This window comes from Tyto alba, unplaced genomic scaffold (assembly GCF_018691265.1).
Source record: "Tyto alba isolate M040663 unplaced genomic scaffold, T.alba_DEE_v4.0 Super-Scaffold_5, whole genome shotgun sequence".
In the NCBI taxonomy this organism is placed as follows: domain Eukaryota; kingdom Metazoa; phylum Chordata; class Aves; order Strigiformes; family Tytonidae; genus Tyto; species Tyto alba.
In genome coordinates, this window is record NW_024881326.1 from 604,044 (window position 1) to 621,868 (window position 17,825).

Genomic DNA, 17,825 nt, shown 5'->3' on the forward strand with positions numbered 1-17,825 from the left:
GCGCTGCGGCTCTGCCCCCCCTGCACCCCCCCCCACCCCCCCCCCCCCCGGGCCGCATCCGTCCCTCGGGCTCTGGCACCGCGGCGGGGGCTCCCGTTCCCCCGCCGGTCGGGCCCGGGGCCGGCTGGCTCGGGGCTTTAGCAGGTCCGGGGGGGCCCGGGGGGGCCCGGGGAGCGGCGGCGGAGAAAGCCCGAGCGCGAGGTGCCGGTATTGTTCCCGCCGCCGCCGCGTTCCGGCTGCTGCCGGCGGAAATGCCGGAGCGAGCGCGCAGCCCCCCGGGACGGGGAGGAAGGGAGGAAGGCTGCGCCGGCTCATCCTCCCGGGGGGGTGCGGGGGGACCCCGGCGGGGGGGGTTGTCCGCACCCTGCCCGGAGCGGGGGGGGGGGCTGGGAGACCCCCAGCCCTTAGGGAGCCCCCCCAGCCCCTGGGGAGCCCCCCAGCCCTTAGGGAGCCCCCCCAGCCCTTAGGGAGCCCCCCCAGCCCTTGGGGAGCCCCACAGCCTTTAGGGAGCCCCCCCAGCCCTCGGGGAGCCCCCCCAGCCCTTAGGGAGCCCCCCAGCCCTTAGGGAGCCCCCCCAGCCCTTGGGGAGCCCCACAGCCTTTAGGGAGCCCCCCCAGCCCTTGGGGAGCCCCCCCAGCCCTCGGGGAGCCCCCCAGCCCTCGGGGAGCCCCCACAGCCCTCGGGGAGCCCCCCAGCCCTCGGGGAGCCCCCACAGCCCTTAGGGAGCCCCCCAGCCCTTGGGGAGCCCCCCCAGCCCTTGAGGAGCCCCCCAGCCCTCGGGGAGCCCCCCAGGCCTTGGGGAGCTCCGGCCGGGGTGCGCTGGCTGTCCTGGGGCCGGCCCCGCGCTGCTGTTGGGTGCCCGTCACCCCCCGCAGCCGCCCCAATCGCCCCTGTTGGTCCCGGGGGGGGTGGTGAGCCCAGCCCGGCCCCCCAACGCAGCCAGAGCTCCCCAAGGGCTGGAGGGCTCAGCCCCTGCCCGTCCCTTCTCCCAGCACCCTTGTTACCCCACTCAGCCGCCCGGGACCCCGCAGAGCACCCCGTCCTCCCCGGCACCTCCACACTCGCACCCCGGGACACCCACCTGGGGTGGGGGGCTGCCCGTACGCCCTCTGCCCCCAGCTCCGGAGCCCTCGCACCCCCCCCCCCCCGGCTTCAAACCCCCCCTGCCCCGGCAGCACGTGCAGGTGATGCTGCTCCAGCCGTGCCTCCCCCTGCCCGCGCCCCTGTCCCCAGCACAGCGGGTGGCACCCAGGGCAGGCGGCACCCAAAGCAGGAGGCACCCAAAGCAGGCGGCACCCAAGGGACCTGCCACCACACACGGGGAGGTGGCGGAGGAGCCCAGCAGCCTCCCACCTGCTTGCGGGCAGCCAGCCAGGCCAGGAAAAGCCAGAGATTCCTTCGGTCTCCCAGCCCAGGAGCCTTTTCCGCCGGCACTGGCTGGCCACAGCCCAACCGGGGGGTCCTCCCTGGCCTCCCCCTTCCAGGCTGGGGCGGGAGGGCTGGGGGGTCAGGGCTCAGCTGTGCAGCCCCTGGCCGCAGCCCAAGCCCCCGCGCTCGGGGCTGGGTGATGCCGGGGGGGGGGGCACCGCTGCCTCGCCTGGCACCAGGAACAGTGGTCTGGGCTGGGCTGGGGGGGGCTGGGGAGGAAGGGGGGGGGGGGCTGGTGCTGAGGGGGGGTTGGAGGGGCGGGAGAGCCCTCCCTGTTCAAACCAGTTGCGGCAGCACCGTAGGGTGGCAATGGGGGAACGGTACCCCCACCACCCTGGGCCAGCGGGAGTTGGGGGTCAGCCTGGGGAGCGGGGGGGGGGGAGTAGAAACCACATCCTGTCCCCATCACAGCGCAAGGGCCGGGACAGGGGTGGGCAGTGGGCAGCCCTCGCCCCCCCCCCAGCCCAGCCACCGCGGGGGCCACGGGCCGGCGGCATGGCGGGAGCGCGCTGGCGCGTGGCCGGGGAGCACATCCCTCCCCGGTCCCCAGGATGAGCTAATGGAGGCCAGCTGGGCCCAGCCCTGCTTCCCCCGGGCTCTGCTCCCAGCCCCGCAGCTGCAGCCTTTCCGCTCCCCGTTAACCCCCTCCCAGCCGGTGCTGCACCCCCCCACCCCTCCACACCCCCCCCCCCGTGTCTGTGTGTGTGTCCCACCCCACGGCTGCCGCGCTCCCCTGCCCGCAGCCCCAGGGACGTCACTCGTGGGAAGCCTCCTGCAAACAATACGGGGTGTGCGGGCACTGCCTGGCTTGGGGGGGGTCCCGGCTGGGGCTGGGGGAGGTCCTGTCCCGGGGCGGGGGGGGCGTCCCATCCCTTTGCTCAGCCCCCCACCCACCCCACAAGATCCTTCAGGGACTCTTAGTCTGCTGAGCCCTGACCCACTGCCCCCCCACTGCGTGGGTCCTGCTCACGCACAGCCCTGCGGGGACGGGGACACCGGGGGTGGGGACATCGGGGATGGGGGCACTGGAGACAGGGGTGCAAGGGATGGGGACACCGGGGACGGGGACACCGGGGACAGGGACACTGGAGATAGGGGTGCAAGGGATGGGGACATCGGGGATGGGGACACCGGGGACGGGGACACTGGAGATAGGGGTGCAAGGGATGGGGACACCGGGGACGGGGACATTGGGGATGGGGGCACTGGAGACAGGGGTGCAAGGGATGGGGACACCGGGAACAGGGACACCAGGGGTGGGGACATCGGGGACAGGGATGCCAGGGATGGAGGTGGCAGGTACCAGGCACCCACAGCTGCTCCTGTGCGCAGGGCTGTGGGGACAGCTGCCCCGGGCTGGTGGCACCAGGCTGGGGGGAAAGGGGGGCTCTGGTAGCTGCTGGGGCTGCCTGAAAGCAGCAGGGTCAAATGGAACCAGTGCGAGAGCCCTGCCCCAGGGGCTGCAGCATCCCGGCAAAGGTGCGTGGTCCCTGCCCGTCCCTCCGGCCTCATCCTGACCCCCACCCCCCCCCCCCCGCCGTGGCCAGGCCCCAACGCTGCTCCCTGCCCCAGCACCGCGCTGCCGGACACGGGCGCTGCACCCTTGGCTTCCCCCCAGCACCCGCGGGAGCAGGGCAGGAGCACCCGCAGACCCGCACCTCCCCGTAGAACCCGCCCTACAAAAGCCGTTATCCCAGCAAAGGCTGCGGCTAACGAGTCCCCAGCACCAGGGGGACAGGGAGCAGGATGAGCCCGGCCGTGTCCCCTCCCCTGGGCATGAGGCACCAACCCTGCCCGGCCCCTCCGCAGCAGCGGGGAATTCAGGCGAGCGGAAAAATAAAACCCACAAGGGGAAAAAGGCAGGGGGGCTGGGGGCAGCGTTTCAGCCAGGGTCCCCCACGCTGCCCTGCCTGGGACCAGCACCCCCGTGCCCTTCCAGCATCCCCTCCTCCATCACCCAGCCCCTCTGCAAGCTTGGGGGACACTGACCGCCTGGGTTTTCCCCCCCCTCCTCCCCACTTTTACAGGCCAGGCACCCCCACAGCTTCTTTCTCTCTTTAGCTGAGCATCTTCTCCGCCAGCACGGGCCTGGGGAAGGGGCTGCCTCAGCCCCCAGCCGCCCCTGGGCAGCTCCAGGAGGGAGAAGAGGGACCCTGGGAGCCCCCTCTCACTGGCAGGCAAGCAACCCCTGCCACACCTCCAAAAAGAAGGGTTTCTTGTCATCATAACTCTTTATTATAAAGATGTATTTACACGGAATAAATCTTTACAGACACAAGAGACACGGTCAACAGGACCCACTGGCGCTCAGAGCAAGGGCCCCCCCTTTGGCATAGGTCAGTGTTTGACACAGAAACCCCACTGTCGTCCCCCCCCCCATTCTCCCGCTGTCCCGTGGCGTGGAGCAGCCAGAGAGGCCCAGAGCCCCACGCCGCATCCTGGGTGGGCACCCCACACCTCGGGGGTCCCCAGGAGCTGGGTCTGCCAGCGGGAAGGGGGCCCCACACTCTCTGGGGAGGGGAGGGCAGCTCACCCAGGGTGTGGGATTAGCACCGTGGGAATAAATAGACATCACCCCCCCCCAGGACAAGCTGTGTGCTCACCCCAGCATGTGGGGGACGGGCAGGAGCCCCGAGGGAGCTCACAGCCCCCTGCTGAGAAGCTCCTCCGCCTGACAAAGTGCTTTGAGCAAAGCCCACGGGTCCCAGCGCGCCGATGCCCGGGGCAGCCCCGCGCCCACCGGCACGAGGCGTCGCGGCAGCACCTGGCCCCACCACGAGCTACGTGGGCGACCGGCTCCCAGCCAGCCCCGGGAGGCGGTGAGGGGTGGCGGGGGGCACCCACGGTGCCGGGACCCCCAGGGACAGCCGCAGGGAGGAGGTGACGCTGGCCGTGGGCTCACGGGTGGGACCCCACGCTCGGGGCCGGGAGGCGAGCGGAGCAGGCTCGGACACGGAGCGGGCCACGGGAGCCGCGTCCCTGGGAGGCAACCCTGCAACGAGAGCGGAGCCAGGCACGCGCGAGTTCCCTCCCGGCACCGCCACGCGTGTCCCCGTGTCCCTCCCCACGCCCCGCTTCTCCTCACCTGCCTCAGAAGGGCATCGGGCCCTTGTGGGAGAGCCGGGGCCGGGGCCGTCGGTACCTCCGCCAGCCGCCCGGCCGGTGCCCGGCCCCGCGCCGCGCTCCCCGCGGCCGCACCAGTGTTCGGATGAGGCCATCCTCCCCATCCTCCCCGTCCGGCGCCTGGCCCAGCGGCCCTGGGGACGGCGGGAAGAGCGTTAGCCGGGTCCCCCCACCCTGCACGTGGGACGGGGATGCCGTGGGGCTTGCCTGCACCTCCGGCTGCCTGGCCCCAGCACCACCCGTTTCCTGAATTGGCCCCAACAGGAGCCATTCGCCGGCCGAGTGCTTCCTGCGCCGAGGTGGCCAGGCCACCTGCGCCGAGCATGGCCAGCCGCTGCCACCGGCCTCGACGAGGGGCACGGAGCCCCCCAGCCCTCCCCAAAGCCACCCTCCCGTGTCCCCCTTCCCTGCCAGGGTCCACTGAGACCCTCGCCCCCCCGCTCCGGCCCTGCCTGCACCCTGGGACACCTGGCAGAGATGCTGGGGTGCCGGCACCGCTCCCAGCGCCCCCAGCCCTCCCCAAAGCCACCCTCCCGTGTCCCTTTTCCCTGCCAGGGTGCACCGAGACCCTCAACCCCCCCGCTCCGGCCCTGCCTGCGCCCTGGGGTGCCTGGCAGAGATGCTGGGGTGCCGGCACCGCTCCCAGCACCCCCAGCCCCGCACATGTGTGACAGCGCCCTGCTGAGCCGGGACTGGGGTGATGCCCGGGGAAGGGGGCCGAGACCCTCCGTGGTCAGCGTGACAGGGCCGCGCCCCCCCCCGCCCCGGCAGCATCGCGGCGATGCCCGGGGCTGTCACCCGTGGCACCGGGCGGGCCGTGCACCGGCAGCCGGTGGCACCGGCGGGTCCCCGGCCCGTCGCGCCGCCCGGGTGGACAAGGACGGGGTTTGTTGGCACCGTGAAAAGAGTTTTGTCCTCCCCCCAGCCCGGCGGCTGCCGCCCCCCCGCCCAGCCCCCGCCTGCCCCACGGGCACCGTCCCCTCCATCCTCCCCGCTGCAGCGCGGGCACAGGGCGATGCCGGTCGGGGGGAAGGAGCTGGGGGGGGGGGGGGTCCCCATGAGCGGCCCCCAGCCGCTGCCACCCCCCCGCCCGGGGGTCCCGGCACTCACCCGCGGCGGCCAGGACGAGGCAGAGGAGCAGCAGCGCCAGGAGCCAGCGCGGCGCGGCCATGCCGGGGGGGCTGGGGGGCGGCGGCGGCCCCGCTGCGGGGGAGCCGCATTTGTAGGCGGTGAGAGCCCGGCCCGGCCCCGCCGCCCGCCCGGTCATGTGGCTGCCGGGCCCCCGGGGGGGGGGACAGAGGGGGGGGCGGTCTGTGTCCGCCCCCCGCCCCGCCCCAGCGCCCGCACCCCTCCCGGGACACCCCCTCTATCCCCCATCGGCACCCCCTCTTGGGGACCCCCCCACCGGGACACCCCCTCTATCCCCCATCGGCACCCCCTCTTGGGGACCCCCCCACCGGGACACCCCCTCTATCCCCCATCGGCACCCCCTCTTGGGGACCCCCCCACCGGGACACCCCCTCTATCCCCCATCGGCAGCCCCTCTTGGGGACCCCCCCCCCCGGGACACCCCCTCTATCCCCCATCGGCACCCCCTCTTGGGGATCCCCCCCCCGGGACACCCCCTCTATCCCCCATCGGCACCCCCTCTTGGGGATCCCCCCCCCGGGACACCCCCTCTATCCCCCATCGGCACCCCCTCTTGGGGATCCCCCCCCCGGGACACCCCCTCTATCCCCCATCGGCACCCCCTCTTGGGGACCCCCCCACCGGGACACCCCCTCTATCCCCCATCGGCACCCCCTCTTGGGGATCCCCCCCCCGGGACACCCCCTCTATCCCCCATCGGCAGCCCCTCTTGGGGACCCCCCCACCGGGACACCCCCTCTATCCCACATCAGCACCCCTTCCTGGGGATCCCCCACCCCTCGGCCCCCCCCAGCCCAGCCCCAGCCCCCTGGGGCTCTTGGACCACCCCCCCCTCCCAGCTTGGTCCTGGGATCCTGTGGGATCCCCACACCTGGCCTGGCCCCCAGATCCCCCTCCCAGTCTGGCTGTGGGACCCCCCCTCCCATCAGGATCTGACACCCCCCTCCCAGCCTAACCCTGGGACCCCCCACCCTGCCTGGCTCAGGTCCCCCTTCCAGCCTCCCCCCCCCTTTCCCTGGCACCCAAGGGGGCAGGAGGCTGTCCTGGCACCCCCCCATGCCCACTGCCCTGCCCCTCTGCCCCCCCCCCCCAAGCAGTGCCCGCAGAGGGGTCCACCTGCAGCCCCACCACCCTGCTGCCCCCCAGGTCATCCAGCCACTGTTCGGGATGGGAAACGGGGGGGGGGACACGACACAAACCCCTCTCCGCATCACCCAGGGGAAGGGGGAGACCCCACCCTCTTTGTAACACTCCCCAGCATCCCGGGGGGGGGGGGGGGGGGAAGAGCTGCTAGGACCCCCCCCATGCCACCCCTCGGGGATTTGGGGCTGGGGGATGGCAGCTGGGGGGGGGGGGGGGGGGGGCAAAGGGCAGTTGGGGCACACCACAAAACCACGCGCACCAAGGCCGGCCGCAGTGAGAGCCGCAGCGCACCGAGGGCACGGGTGGGGTCTGCAAGCTGACAGTCGGAACGCAACCCCCCCAGGTCCGGGGGTCCCCTGAGCCGGTGGCTGAGGGAGGGGTGGAGGTACAGGCACGTGTCGGGGTGCGTGGCCAGGCTTTGGTAATGGGGGGGGGGGGGGGGAATTCCCCTGCACCCGTGTGGATCCACAGTGGAGCAGAGCCCACCTGCAGCTCATGGGGGTTAATTAACGGTGGAGCAGAGCCCACCTGCAGCTCATGGGGGTTAATTAACGGTGGAGCAGAGTCCTTCCGCAGCTCGTGGAGGACCCCACGCCAGGGCAGGTGGGTGCCCGAAGGAGGCTGTGACCCCGGGGGAAGCCCACGCTGGAGCAGAGGAGGAGTGTGAGGAGGAAGGAGCAGCAGAGACAGTGGGTGATGAACTGACTGCAGCCCCCATCCCCTGCCCCCCTGTGTCACCGAGGGAGAGAAATTGGGGGTGAAGCTGAGCCCAGGGAGAAGGGAGGGGTGGGGGGAAGGTGTTTTTAAGATGTGGCTGTATTTCTCACTGTCCTACTCTGATTTGATTGGTGATAAATTAATTTTCCCCAGGTCAAATCTGTTTTGCGTGGGACAGTAATTGCAGAGGGATCTCCCTGCCCGTGAGCTTTGGGTTACGTTTCCTCTCCCCTGCCCAGCTGAGGAGGGGTGTGATAGGCTGGGGGGGGGACAGACACACCCCGCATCCAGCCGGGGTTAACCCCCCCCCCCCCCCCCAAGGTACAAGATCTCACCGCTGCAAAAGGTGGGTGACAGGGACAGCCCCTCCCAGTGGGGTGAGGGGGGGTGGCCCTGCCCTGCCTTGGCAGGGGGCGGTGGCAGGACCCCCCCCCCCGGTGCCACCGCCGCTCGCTTCCGCATTCCTGAGGCCCCACATGCCCCCCCCCGGCCCGCGTCCTGTTTGCTGGGCGCGTCACCCCGGCCTGAGTCACCCCCGCGGCCCCCGCAGGTGACGGAAGGCCAACAATAGCCCACAAAGGGAGGATGTCGTCCCCCCCCCCCCCAAAGCCTTCCTCCCGCCCGTCTTCGAGGAAACCTCCTCGCGGGAGGGAAGGGCCCCACCGGACACGCCGATGAGCCTCGTCCTGTTGACGCTGGCTCGCTCGGAGCGGCACGCGGCCCCGGGGGTCCCCAGGGGCGGCCGGTGCCACCCCCCCAACATGCTGCTGGGCGAGGAAGAGGAGGCGCAGGGCTGAGGCTGTACGTGCCAGCCTCAGCCCCCCCATCCCTAGGAGGGGGGGGGGGGGGGGCATCACAGAGCCAAACTCAGAGGTTGGGAATCAAGGGACCCCCCTTGTCAGTGTGGGGACCCCAAGGGGCTGGGTGTGCATCGGGGGGGCGGGGGGGGCTGAGCACCCCTGTGGGCGCAGCCCCGGCCCTGGCACTGGGCAGGGCGGAGGAAAGCATCATTAGCACAGTTCGCTAATTAGCAGGATGGCAGCAAAACGCTGCCTGACTGTCACCACGGCAACCGCGTCACACATCCTCGAGAAACTTTTGTTGCTATAACAATGACAGTGTCACCCTGTGTGTGTGTGTGTGTGTGTGTGTGTCCCCATCCCTGTCCTGCCCATGCTGGGGCAGGGGATCCCCCCCCGGGCTCCTCTGAGCGGGGGGGGGGACTGGAGGAGGGGATGCCAGGCGCAGGCAGCCTGAGAGCATTGGTGACACGAGTGTGCCAGGCCTCGGCTTGCCCGCGGGCAGCGGGAGCACCGTGCGCCGGGCGGGCAGGAGACAGGACAGAAGGACAGGGGACAGGACAAGGGGACGGGGGTCCATGTGGCTTCACAGCGCAGTCCTGGTGCCACCTCGTGGTGAGCGGGGTCGCGGTGACACAGCCGGACGGTCACCGCAGGGAGCAGACAGCCCCCGCAGTGGCACAGCCAGACAATCCCTGTCTCCTGGAGAACCTCTTATATTTTCAAGGAGGCATTTGGGGTTGTTTTGTTGGGTTTGGTTTTGTTTTTTTTTTTTTTGGTAAAACTTCTGTTTGTTCATTCACCGTAGGCCCCGCCAGATCTCCTGCACCTCGCACCCTGCAAGCCACCAAGCGCCAGGTCCTGCCGCCACGGCAGCGGGGTCCTTCCACCCTCCTCCCAGGGTTTGTGGTGCTCCCGTCCCTGCCCCACACCTCGCCCGGCCCCCGCCGCAGATGTGTTTGTGCAGCGCCCATCCGGCTGCACCCGCAGGGGCCGGCCGGCGGGCGCCCGGCTGCGACGGTGACGCTGTGCCCACCCGTGGTGCAGCAGGTCCACGGGACATCCCAGCCGGTGGAAAGGAGCTTCGTGCTCTGGGATGAGCAGCTCCCCCGGGGACTCCTCCAGGCGCCCCTGTCCCGCGTGGGGGCGTGCGGCTCTCCTGGGTGGGGACGTGCATTTTTCCCGCGTGGGGACGTGCGTTTGTCCTGGGTGGGGACGTGCATCCTCCCCGGAAGGGACGGTGCCAGTGCCAGCGCAGACCTGTCCCCCAGCCAGCCTCTCTCTTCCATCAGGAGTCATTAAAGCAGTTAGAGGCAATACGTGCGCACCAAAAGCGACAGGCCAAGGCTCGTTATGACGAACATAATGAGTTTTTTAGCGGGATGGCGGCGGGATGGGGGGCACGTCCCTGCGGCACAGCCCTCGGAGGTGGCTGCTGCTCCCCGAGCCCCGGGGGCTGGCTCCCCCCCCCCCCCAGCCCGCCCCGTTCACCCCCACCACACTCCCTCCCGCTGCTGCCAACCGTGTCCCTGATCGCACGGTGAGAAAATCTTGCTGGCGCTTCCTCCCCAGCCCTCCCATGCACCCCCCATTCACTGCTGACGTTACCCCGTTAGCAGGACCCACACGCTGGTGTCACCCAGTGCTCAAGCCGCGCCCCCCCCCCCCCCCCCCCCCCCATTCCTGCTCCCCCAGAAGCCCGTACCCTCACGCTAGAGGTGGGGTCAGACATTCAGCTCCCTCGCCCCAAACCCGTTCCCTTTCCCGTATAATCGCCACCCCCCCACCCCATGCAGCCCAAAACCTCTGCAGCCCTGTGCCCACCTGGCCCTGCGTTGCTGTGGCACCCCCGGGGGGGCTCAGAGCTCAGCACCGGCGCTGCTGTGGCGCTGGGTGCCAACCAGCCCTTCCCTGGGGCTTGCCGGTGAGCCATCCCCCCCGGGGAGGGAGGGTGGGCACTTTTTTGCCTCCCCGTGACAGCTGTAATGTTTAGCAATGGCTACGGGGTGCGCCCCCCCCCCCCAGTCTCAGCCAGCCCCCAGCCTCAGGGGTGCCACTGGGCGCTGGGGTGGGGACGGCCACGGCCCGGCCCAGGAGGATGCTCTGCACCGCTCCGTGTCCCGGTGCAGGGTGAGGGCTGGGCCTGGCAGCATGGTCACACACACCCACCCTCACCCCGGGGACCCCCATGTCTGTCCCCCAGGGCTCCAGGGGATCGAGGTTTCCCTGGGGACACGGAGGAGCAGAGCACCCCGCAGCCCCGGGCAGGCGGGACGTGCCAGGCTGCGCTGGCACAGCCCCACCTCCGCCCCGGGAGGATCTTTGGACTTTGCGCTGATTTTGCTGTTTGATTTAGCGGCAGGATTCGCTTCCGACGCACAGGACAACAGCCGCCCCCGCCTGTATCTGCTCCGGGCCTTGGCGCTCCCATCCTGCACCCCCCCCCTCCCCGCTCCCGGGGCAAAGGCGCAGGAGGAGGGAGTTGTCACCCAAGGCACCGGGGAAAGGTCCCCTCCACTCCCCATCCCGCTGGGCACCCCCGGGGCAGCCATGTACCCCCCGCCGTGGACCGCAGCCTGGCTGCTCCTGCTCCACGGTAGGTCTGGGCTGGGAGCTGGGGGGTGGGCTCGCTGGGGGCCCCCCGGGAACCAGGCTGGTCCCGGTGTGGAGGACGTAGTGGTGTCTTGCAGCAGTCCGAACCACAACCGCGGGTGAAGCCGGGGTGGGTTTGCCTGTGGGGAGCCCCAGTGCTCTAGGGCGGGGGAGCCAGGCTGCGCAGAGGGGCTAATCCTGCCCGCCCAACCCCAGGGATGAGCTCTGGGGGGTGACGGGTAAGGAGCAGCCCCCTGGGCCGTGAAAGCCGGGCGCCCACACCACGCTAAGGGTGACCCATCGCCCCGGTGCCCCACGGACCCCAGCCCAGTGCCCTTGGCCCGAGATGAAGACCCCGGTCCCTGCTCGCGGGCTGGGGCGGTGCCGGTGCCGGTGCTGGCGGGCTCGGGGAAAGGCGGTGCCGGTGGTGGCACCCAGTGCAGAGCAGCACTGGGGGGAGCCCAGCGCCGGCCGGGGGTGCATCCCGGCTGCCCACCAGGTCCTCCAGCAGCCCCAGCACCAGGGGTGCTCTGGTCGCTGCTAACCCCCCCCCAGCCCAGCTCCCGGGCACGGTGGGCACTGGCTGCGCCTTGTGACGATCCCACCGCACCCCTGGGGACCATCCCCAAGCGTGCCATGGGCGCTGGCCGTGCCTGGGTTGCAAAAAAAATCCCAAATTTGGGCCGGCTTGATGTTGGGGATGGAGGACGAGGGTCACAGCTGCTCCAGTGCTGGCTCTGGGCTGGAGCAAAGGGCCAGCGGGACCCCCGGCTGCAGCCCGAGGCTCCGGGTTGCCCCCGTGTCCCCAGGCTGTGCCGCGGGCCGGCCACCGCGGGCCACCTCCGCCAAGACCGACATCCGAGACTGCTCCGTGGACCCACCGGTGAGCCCTCCCTGTTCCCGGGACACCCCGCGTGGGGTCACCGCACCCCACACCCTCCACCCCAGCCCCACAGCTGCAGCTGGTGTGCGTCGCACACCCCCCACACCCCCCATTGTGCCACCAGTACCTGCCCCCCACGGCCACCAACACAACGGCGCGGCTCTCTGCTCTGCGGGGTGTCATGCGAGCCCTCCGTGTCCATGCCTACATCGTGCCCTCCACGGATGCTCACATGGTAAGGCAGCAGCCTGCCTGTCCCCTCGGACCCCCCCGGACCCCCCCAGGGACCGCGGCCACCTCTCACGGCTCCATCCCCGGCTCCAGAGCGAGTACATCGCCGAGCGGGATTCCCGGCTGGGCTGGCTCACCGGCTTCACCGGCTCCGCGGGTGAGAGCATCCTCAGCACCCCGGGGGCCCTGCCTGGGGTGGGAGTCCTCATCCTTGGGGACCCCCGGGGCAGGGCATGGTCCTGCTCCGGCTGGGGATCCCTGGGGGTCCCCGTAGGCTGCCTGGAGAGGGGATGCCTGAGCCCCCCCCCACCCCTGTGCCAGGCACCGGCGTGGTGACATGGGACAAGGCTGCCCTGTGGACCGACAGCCGCTACTGGACCCAGGCAGAGCGGCAGCTGGACTGCAACTGGGAGCTGCAGAGGACAAGTCAGTGGGGGGGGGGGTCTGGGTGTCCCAGCCCCAGCACTGGTCTCATCTGGGCTCGGCGTGGGCCGGGGTGCGGTTGGTCCCCGCGGTGCCACCCAGCTCTCTCCCGCAGCCTGGATCGAATCCATCGGGACGTGGATCCTGGAGGCGGTTCCTGCGGGAGGGAACATCAGCTTGGACCCCTTCCTCTTCTCCATCGGTCGGGTGGGCATCACACGGCGGGGGGGGGGGGGGGGGGGGGCGGGACACGACCCTGTCTGACAGCTCCCGGGGGGTGGATTTACCGGGTGCCCCCCAACCGTGGGCCTCCCCCCTCGCCCCCCCCCAGACACCTGGAACAGCTACAGCCAGGCCCTGCAGGGCTCTGGCCGGACCCTGCTCCCCATCGAGGACAACCTCGTGGATCAAGTGTGGGGTGACCAGAGACCCCCCCCAGCCTCCGGCGAGATCTACACCCTCCCGGAGGCTTTCACGGGTACGGCCGCCGTCCCCCCCCCGGGGCTGCTGGGCGGATGCTCGCCCGCAGCGGCCCCCAGCCCGGGGTTGGGGGGGGCCGTGGTGGTCTCTGTGCTGAGCCGGCCGCCCGCCCCCCTCCCAGGGAGCAGCTGGCAGGAGAAGGTGGCCGGGATCCGGCTGCAGATGGAGCGGCACGTTCGACGCCCCACGGCCGTGCTGCTGTCGGGGCTGGAGGAGACGGCCTGTGAGTAACCGGGGCGGTGGGTGCCGGGGTGGTGGGTGCCGGGGCGGTGGGTGCCGGGGCGGTGGGTGCCGGGGTGGTGGGTGCCGGGGTGGTGGGTGCCGGGGAGGTGGGTGCCGGGGCAGTGGGTGCCGGGGAGGTGGGTGCCGGGGTGGTGGGTGCCGGGGCGGTGGGTGCCAGGGCAGTGGGTGCCGGGGAGGTGGGTGCCGGGGCGGTGGGAGCCGGGGCGGTGGGTGCCGGGGAGGTGGGTGCCGGGGCGGTGGGTGCCGGGGCGGTGGGTGCCGGGGAGGGGGGTGCCGGGGCGGTGGGTGCCGGGGAGGTGGGTGCCGGGGCGGTGGGTGCCGGGGCGGTGGGTGCCGGGGAGGTGGGTGCCGGGGAGGTGGGTGCCGGGGCGGTGGGTGCCGGGGCGGTGGGTGCCGGGGAGGGGGGTGCCGGGGCGGTGGGTGCCGGGGTGGTGGGTGCCGGGGAGGTGGGTGCCGGGGAGGTGGGTGCCGGGGCGGTGGGTGCCGGGGCGGTGGGTGCCGGGGAGGGGGGTGCCGGGGCGGTGGGTGCCGGGGTGGTGGGTGCCGGGGCGGTGGGTGCCGGGGCGGTGGGTGCCGGGGCGGTGGGTGCCGGGGTGGTGGGTGCCGGGGAGGTGGGTGCCGGGGTGGTGGGTGCCGGGGTGGTGGGTGCCGGGGCGGTGGGTGCTGGGGCGGTGGGTGCCGGGGTGGTGGGTGCCAGGGCGGTGGGTGCCGGGGAGGGGGGTGCCGGGGAGGTGGGTGCCGGGGCGGTGGGTGCCGGGGCGGTGGGTGCCGTGGGCTCTGATCCCCGGGGGTGGGGGGCAGCCGGTGGGCGCAGGCTCGGAGCTCTCCTTCCCCGCAGGGCTCTTCAACCTCCGTGGAGACGACATCCCCTACAACCCCGTCTTCTACTCCTACACCCTGCTGACCAACACCAACATAAGGTGGGCAGCACCCCCCCCCTTCCTTTCCAGGGCCCGGGACCCTCCCCTGGCCCAGCTGCCCCAGCACCCACCACATCCCGCAGCGCCCAGCCCCGCTCCGTGCCCCCCTCCAAACCCCGCATCTCCCACCCAGCCCACCCTGGGGTGCAGCACCGACCCCCGCCCCCCCACCTCGCTCCCAGCCCCTCCGAAGTGGAACAACCCCCCCACCCCACACTGGGGGTGTCCCCACGCGCCCCTCCCCTCCCTTCCCGCAGCCTGTTCGTGGACGAGCGGCGGCTGTCGGCGGCGGCGCGGCAGTCGCTGCGGGGGGGCTGCCCGGGACCCCTCTGCGTGGAGCTGCAACCCTACGGGCAGACCCGCGCCCACCTGCGCCGCTACGCCGGGGGCAACGTCACCGTCTGGCTGGGCACCGAGTACACCACCTACGGCCTCTACGGCGTCGTCCCCCCGGTACGGCACCCGTGCTGGTGCCCGCCGCCCACCCGGGTCGTGCCGCCGAGCCGTGGGGGGGGAGGGATGCGTTGGGGGGTGCAAAAAGAGGGGGGGGGGGGGGGGTGTGGAGGTGATGGCGGTGCCACCCCCCAGCCTGCCCTTGCAGGAGAAGCTGCTGGAGGACAGCTACTCCCCCGTCATGCTGGCCAAGGCGGTGAAAAACGCCAAGGAGCAGGAGCTGCTGCGAGCCGCTCACGTAAGGGCTGTCCCCGAGCCCGAGAGCAAGCGGGGGGCAGCCGGGGGGGGGGGGGGGAGCGGGGGTGACGATGCTCCCCCCGTCACTTCCCCTGATGGTGCCACTGGACCACCACCCGCCCCCCCCCCAGGTCCGGGACGCGGTGGCTGTCATCCAGTACCTGCTGTGGCTGGAGAAGATGGTCCCGCAGGGGCGGGTGGACGAGTTCTCGGGGGCGCAGCACATCGACGCACTCCGCCGGTCAGTGCTGCCACCGGGGCCCCCCCCTTCACACATTGCCCCCCACCCCCAACAGTCTAGGGCAACCGGGGACCCCCAGCATCTCCCTCCCTGCTGCCTTCCAGAGCCCAGGAGCACAGCCGCGGGCCCAGCTTCCAGACCATCTCTGCCAGCGGGCTCAACGCGGCACTGGCCCATTACAGGTACGGGCAGGCCGGCGGCGGCGGTGGGGAGGGGGCTGCTGGAGGCTGGGAGCGGGCCCTGACCCCCCCCCCACGTCCCCTCGCAGCCCCTCCAACGGGAGCAGCCGGCAGCTGTCCGTGGATGAGATGTACCTCTCGGACACCGGAGGGCAATATCTGTGCGTAGCCCTGAACGGGGCCACCCCCCGCCTCGCCCTCCATCCCCTCCCCGTGCCCCAAAGCCAGCGCTGGGGCTGCATCACCCCCAGACACCCCCCCCCACTCCCCACCCCCCCAATTTTGCAGGGATGGGACGACAGACATCACGCGGACAGTGCATTGGGGTGTGCCGACCCCTCTCCAGAAGGTACCAGCCCCTCCAGTGCCAACCAGCACCCCCCCGCAGCACTCAGCACCAAGGCCCCAGCCAGGGATGGATGTTCTTGGGGGGGGGGGGGTTGTCGGGGCGTCACCACGCTCAGCCCCCCCCCCCCATGCCCCTCCTAGGAAGCCTACACCCGTGTGCTGATGGGCAACATCGACCTGTCCCGCCTCGTCTTCCCACCCAACACGGCAGGTGGGTGCTGAGCCCCGGGAGGAGGAGGGGGGGGGGGTGCGGGGGGGAGCCCTCATGGGCTCCGTGCCCCCCATCCCACCTCGTTGTTCCCCAGGGAGAACGGTGGAGTCCTTCGCCCGCCGGGCGCTGTGGGACGTGGGACTCAACTACGGCCACGGGACCGGCCACGGCATCGGCAACTTCCTCTCGGTCCACGAGTGTAGGTGCTGCGGCACGGGCGCCGGGGACGTGGGCTGAGCTGTGGGGGGACAGGGACAAGGACAGGGGCTCCTCTGGGGCCAGCGCAGCCTCTGGCTGCGAGCGGGTGGCCCTTACCCGCAGGGTGGCCCGGTGGTCCTTGCCGGGGCGGCCCCACCGTTCTTGCTGTGGCGGCCACATGTGGGTCCTGCCGGTGTGACGCCGTGGTCCTTGCCGGGGCGTCCCCGCAGCCCACGCCGTCCCCAGGAGCTGTCACCCACCCCGTGTCCCCTTGCAGGGCCCGTGGGCTTCCAGTCCAACAACATCCCGCTGACGGCCGGCATGTTCACCTCCATCGGTACGCGCGGCCGGTGCCCCGGGCTCTCGGGGACGGCCCCGGGGTGCAGAGCCCGGACAGGGAAGGAGGTGTCCAGCTCAGCCCCGCTCAGGGGCCAGATCCGGCCCCTCTGGGGTGGGGTGGGGGGTGTCACCGGGGGGTCAGGACTCACCGAGCTCCTTCCCGGCCCCCAGAGCCCGGGTACTACCAGGATGGCGAATTCGGGATCCGCATTGAGGACGTCGCTCTTGTGGTGAAGGCACAGACCAAGGTGGCACAATGGGGCCGGGGGGTGGCACGGGGGTGGGGGGGCACCCCCCCCCCCCCCCCCCAGGAAGGGCTGGGGGCACCCAATGCCACCTCTCTGCGGCAGCACCAGAGCGGGGAGGAACCCTTCCTGACCTTCGAGGTGGTGTCCCTGGTGCCCTACGACCGCAACCTCATAGACCTCAGCCTCCTCTCGCCCGAGCAGGTACGGGGTGCTGGGGGGGGGCAGGGCTGTGGGGTACAGGGGGAGAGAAGAAGGGGGTCGGGGGGGGTGGATGTAGTGGGAAACCAGGATTGTGGTGTGAGGTCGGGGCAGGTAAATGGGGCCGAGGCAGGGATGGGTGGGTGGGTGGGTGGAGAGGGGCAACGGGCTCTGCGGATGGGGCTGGTGGTGGGGGCGTGGGGGAGCTGGGTGGGGAGGGGGGCGGTGACAGTGGGGCACCCCACATCTGCCCGGCTGCAGATCCGCTACCTGAACACCTACTACGAGACCATCCGGGCGCGCGTGGGGCCGGAGCTGCGGCGGCAGCGGCTGGAGGAGGCGTACGGCTGGCTGCAGCGGAACACCGAGCCCTTCCCGCTGCCCAGCTCCGCCGATGCCACCACCACGGCCGGCACGCTGGCCCTCGCCTCCCTGCTCCCCGCGCTGCTCGCCGGCCCCCGGGCCTGACGCTGCGCCGGTCCCCTCCCTGCCGCCGCCGTTTCTTCTCCCCGACGCTCACTTCCCTATTTTTTTTTTTTTCTGTTGTTGTTTTCTTTTGTTTTCTATTTGCTCGTTTGTGATTAAACATCAGCAAGGCCGCCGTGCCCTGCCGCCGCAGCCCGGGGTGCTGCCAGCCTGCCCGCCGCCTCCCCGGCTGCTGGGGGGGGGGGGGGTCCAGCCCCACACAGCCCCCAGCCCCACACGTGTCACCCAGCCCCACACGTGTCACCCAGCCCTTGCTCTCTGCCCTGCTCCGGGGGGGGCCAAGTCAGCGCGGGCGGCAGCAAGGAGGCAGATTAAGGGCAGATTTTATTTCGTGGGAGGAGAGATGGGGAGGATGGGAGCCAGAGGGTGCCCGAGCGGGGCCACCCCCGCTGCTGGGCCCACATCCCACCGTGCCCATCCAGGAGGGTCTGGGAGTGCAGGGGGCACGGGGGGGACATCCCGCACCAAGGGGTTTGGCCATCACGTGCTGGCATGGAGCGGGCACACGGGCAAAGGGGGGGTGGGTTGTGGAGCTCTGTGTTGTGCGTGGCGCGG

General features: G+C 71.6%; 1 protein-coding gene and 1 long non-coding RNA gene across 2 annotated transcripts; one reads left to right on the forward strand and one right to left on the reverse strand.

Moving 5' to 3' along the window:
• Positions 1 to 3,640: 3,640 nt before the first annotated feature.
• LOC122154843 lies at positions 3,641 to 5,793 on the reverse strand. Its single transcript, XR_006166971.1, has 3 exons — positions 5,662 to 5,793; positions 4,514 to 4,685; positions 3,641 to 4,420 (listed from the first exon to the last, which is right to left on the reverse strand). It is a non-coding gene; the product is annotated as an uncharacterized LOC122154843 (long non-coding RNA).
• Positions 5,794 to 10,877: 5,084 nt separating this feature from the next.
• XPNPEP2 (X-prolyl aminopeptidase 2) lies at positions 10,878 to 17,356 on the forward strand. The gene is made up of 21 exons (XM_042807297.1): positions 10,878 to 10,956; positions 11,762 to 11,835; positions 11,960 to 12,070; positions 12,160 to 12,223; positions 12,388 to 12,492; positions 12,605 to 12,691; positions 12,821 to 12,967; positions 13,091 to 13,192; positions 14,051 to 14,132; positions 14,390 to 14,585; positions 14,734 to 14,823; positions 14,954 to 15,063; positions 15,168 to 15,245; positions 15,332 to 15,403; positions 15,531 to 15,591; positions 15,732 to 15,801; positions 15,896 to 16,000; positions 16,277 to 16,336; positions 16,510 to 16,586; positions 16,704 to 16,787; positions 17,046 to 17,356. The coding sequence occupies exons 1-21, from the start codon at positions 10,911 to 10,913 to the stop codon at positions 17,250 to 17,252; spliced, it is 2,028 nt and encodes a 675-aa protein (XP_042663231.1). The 5' UTR covers positions 10,878 to 10,910; the 3' UTR covers positions 17,253 to 17,356.
• The last annotated feature ends 469 nt before the right edge of the window (positions 17,357 to 17,825 follow it).

Bases quoted from the DNA above. Each gene is read 5' to 3' on its own strand.
- XPNPEP2 (XM_042807297.1), top strand. From the start codon at position 10,911: ATGTACCCCCCGCCGTGGACCGCAGCCTGGCTGCTCCTGCTCCACG. The intron at 15,592-15,731 runs GTACCAGCCCCT...TGCCCCTCCTAG, and splicing joins TGCCGACCCCTCTCCAGAAG to GAAGCCTACACCCGTGTGCT. The intron at 16,337-16,509 runs GTACGCGCGGCC...CCCGGCCCCCAG, and splicing joins CGGCATGTTCACCTCCATCG to AGCCCGGGTACTACCAGGAT.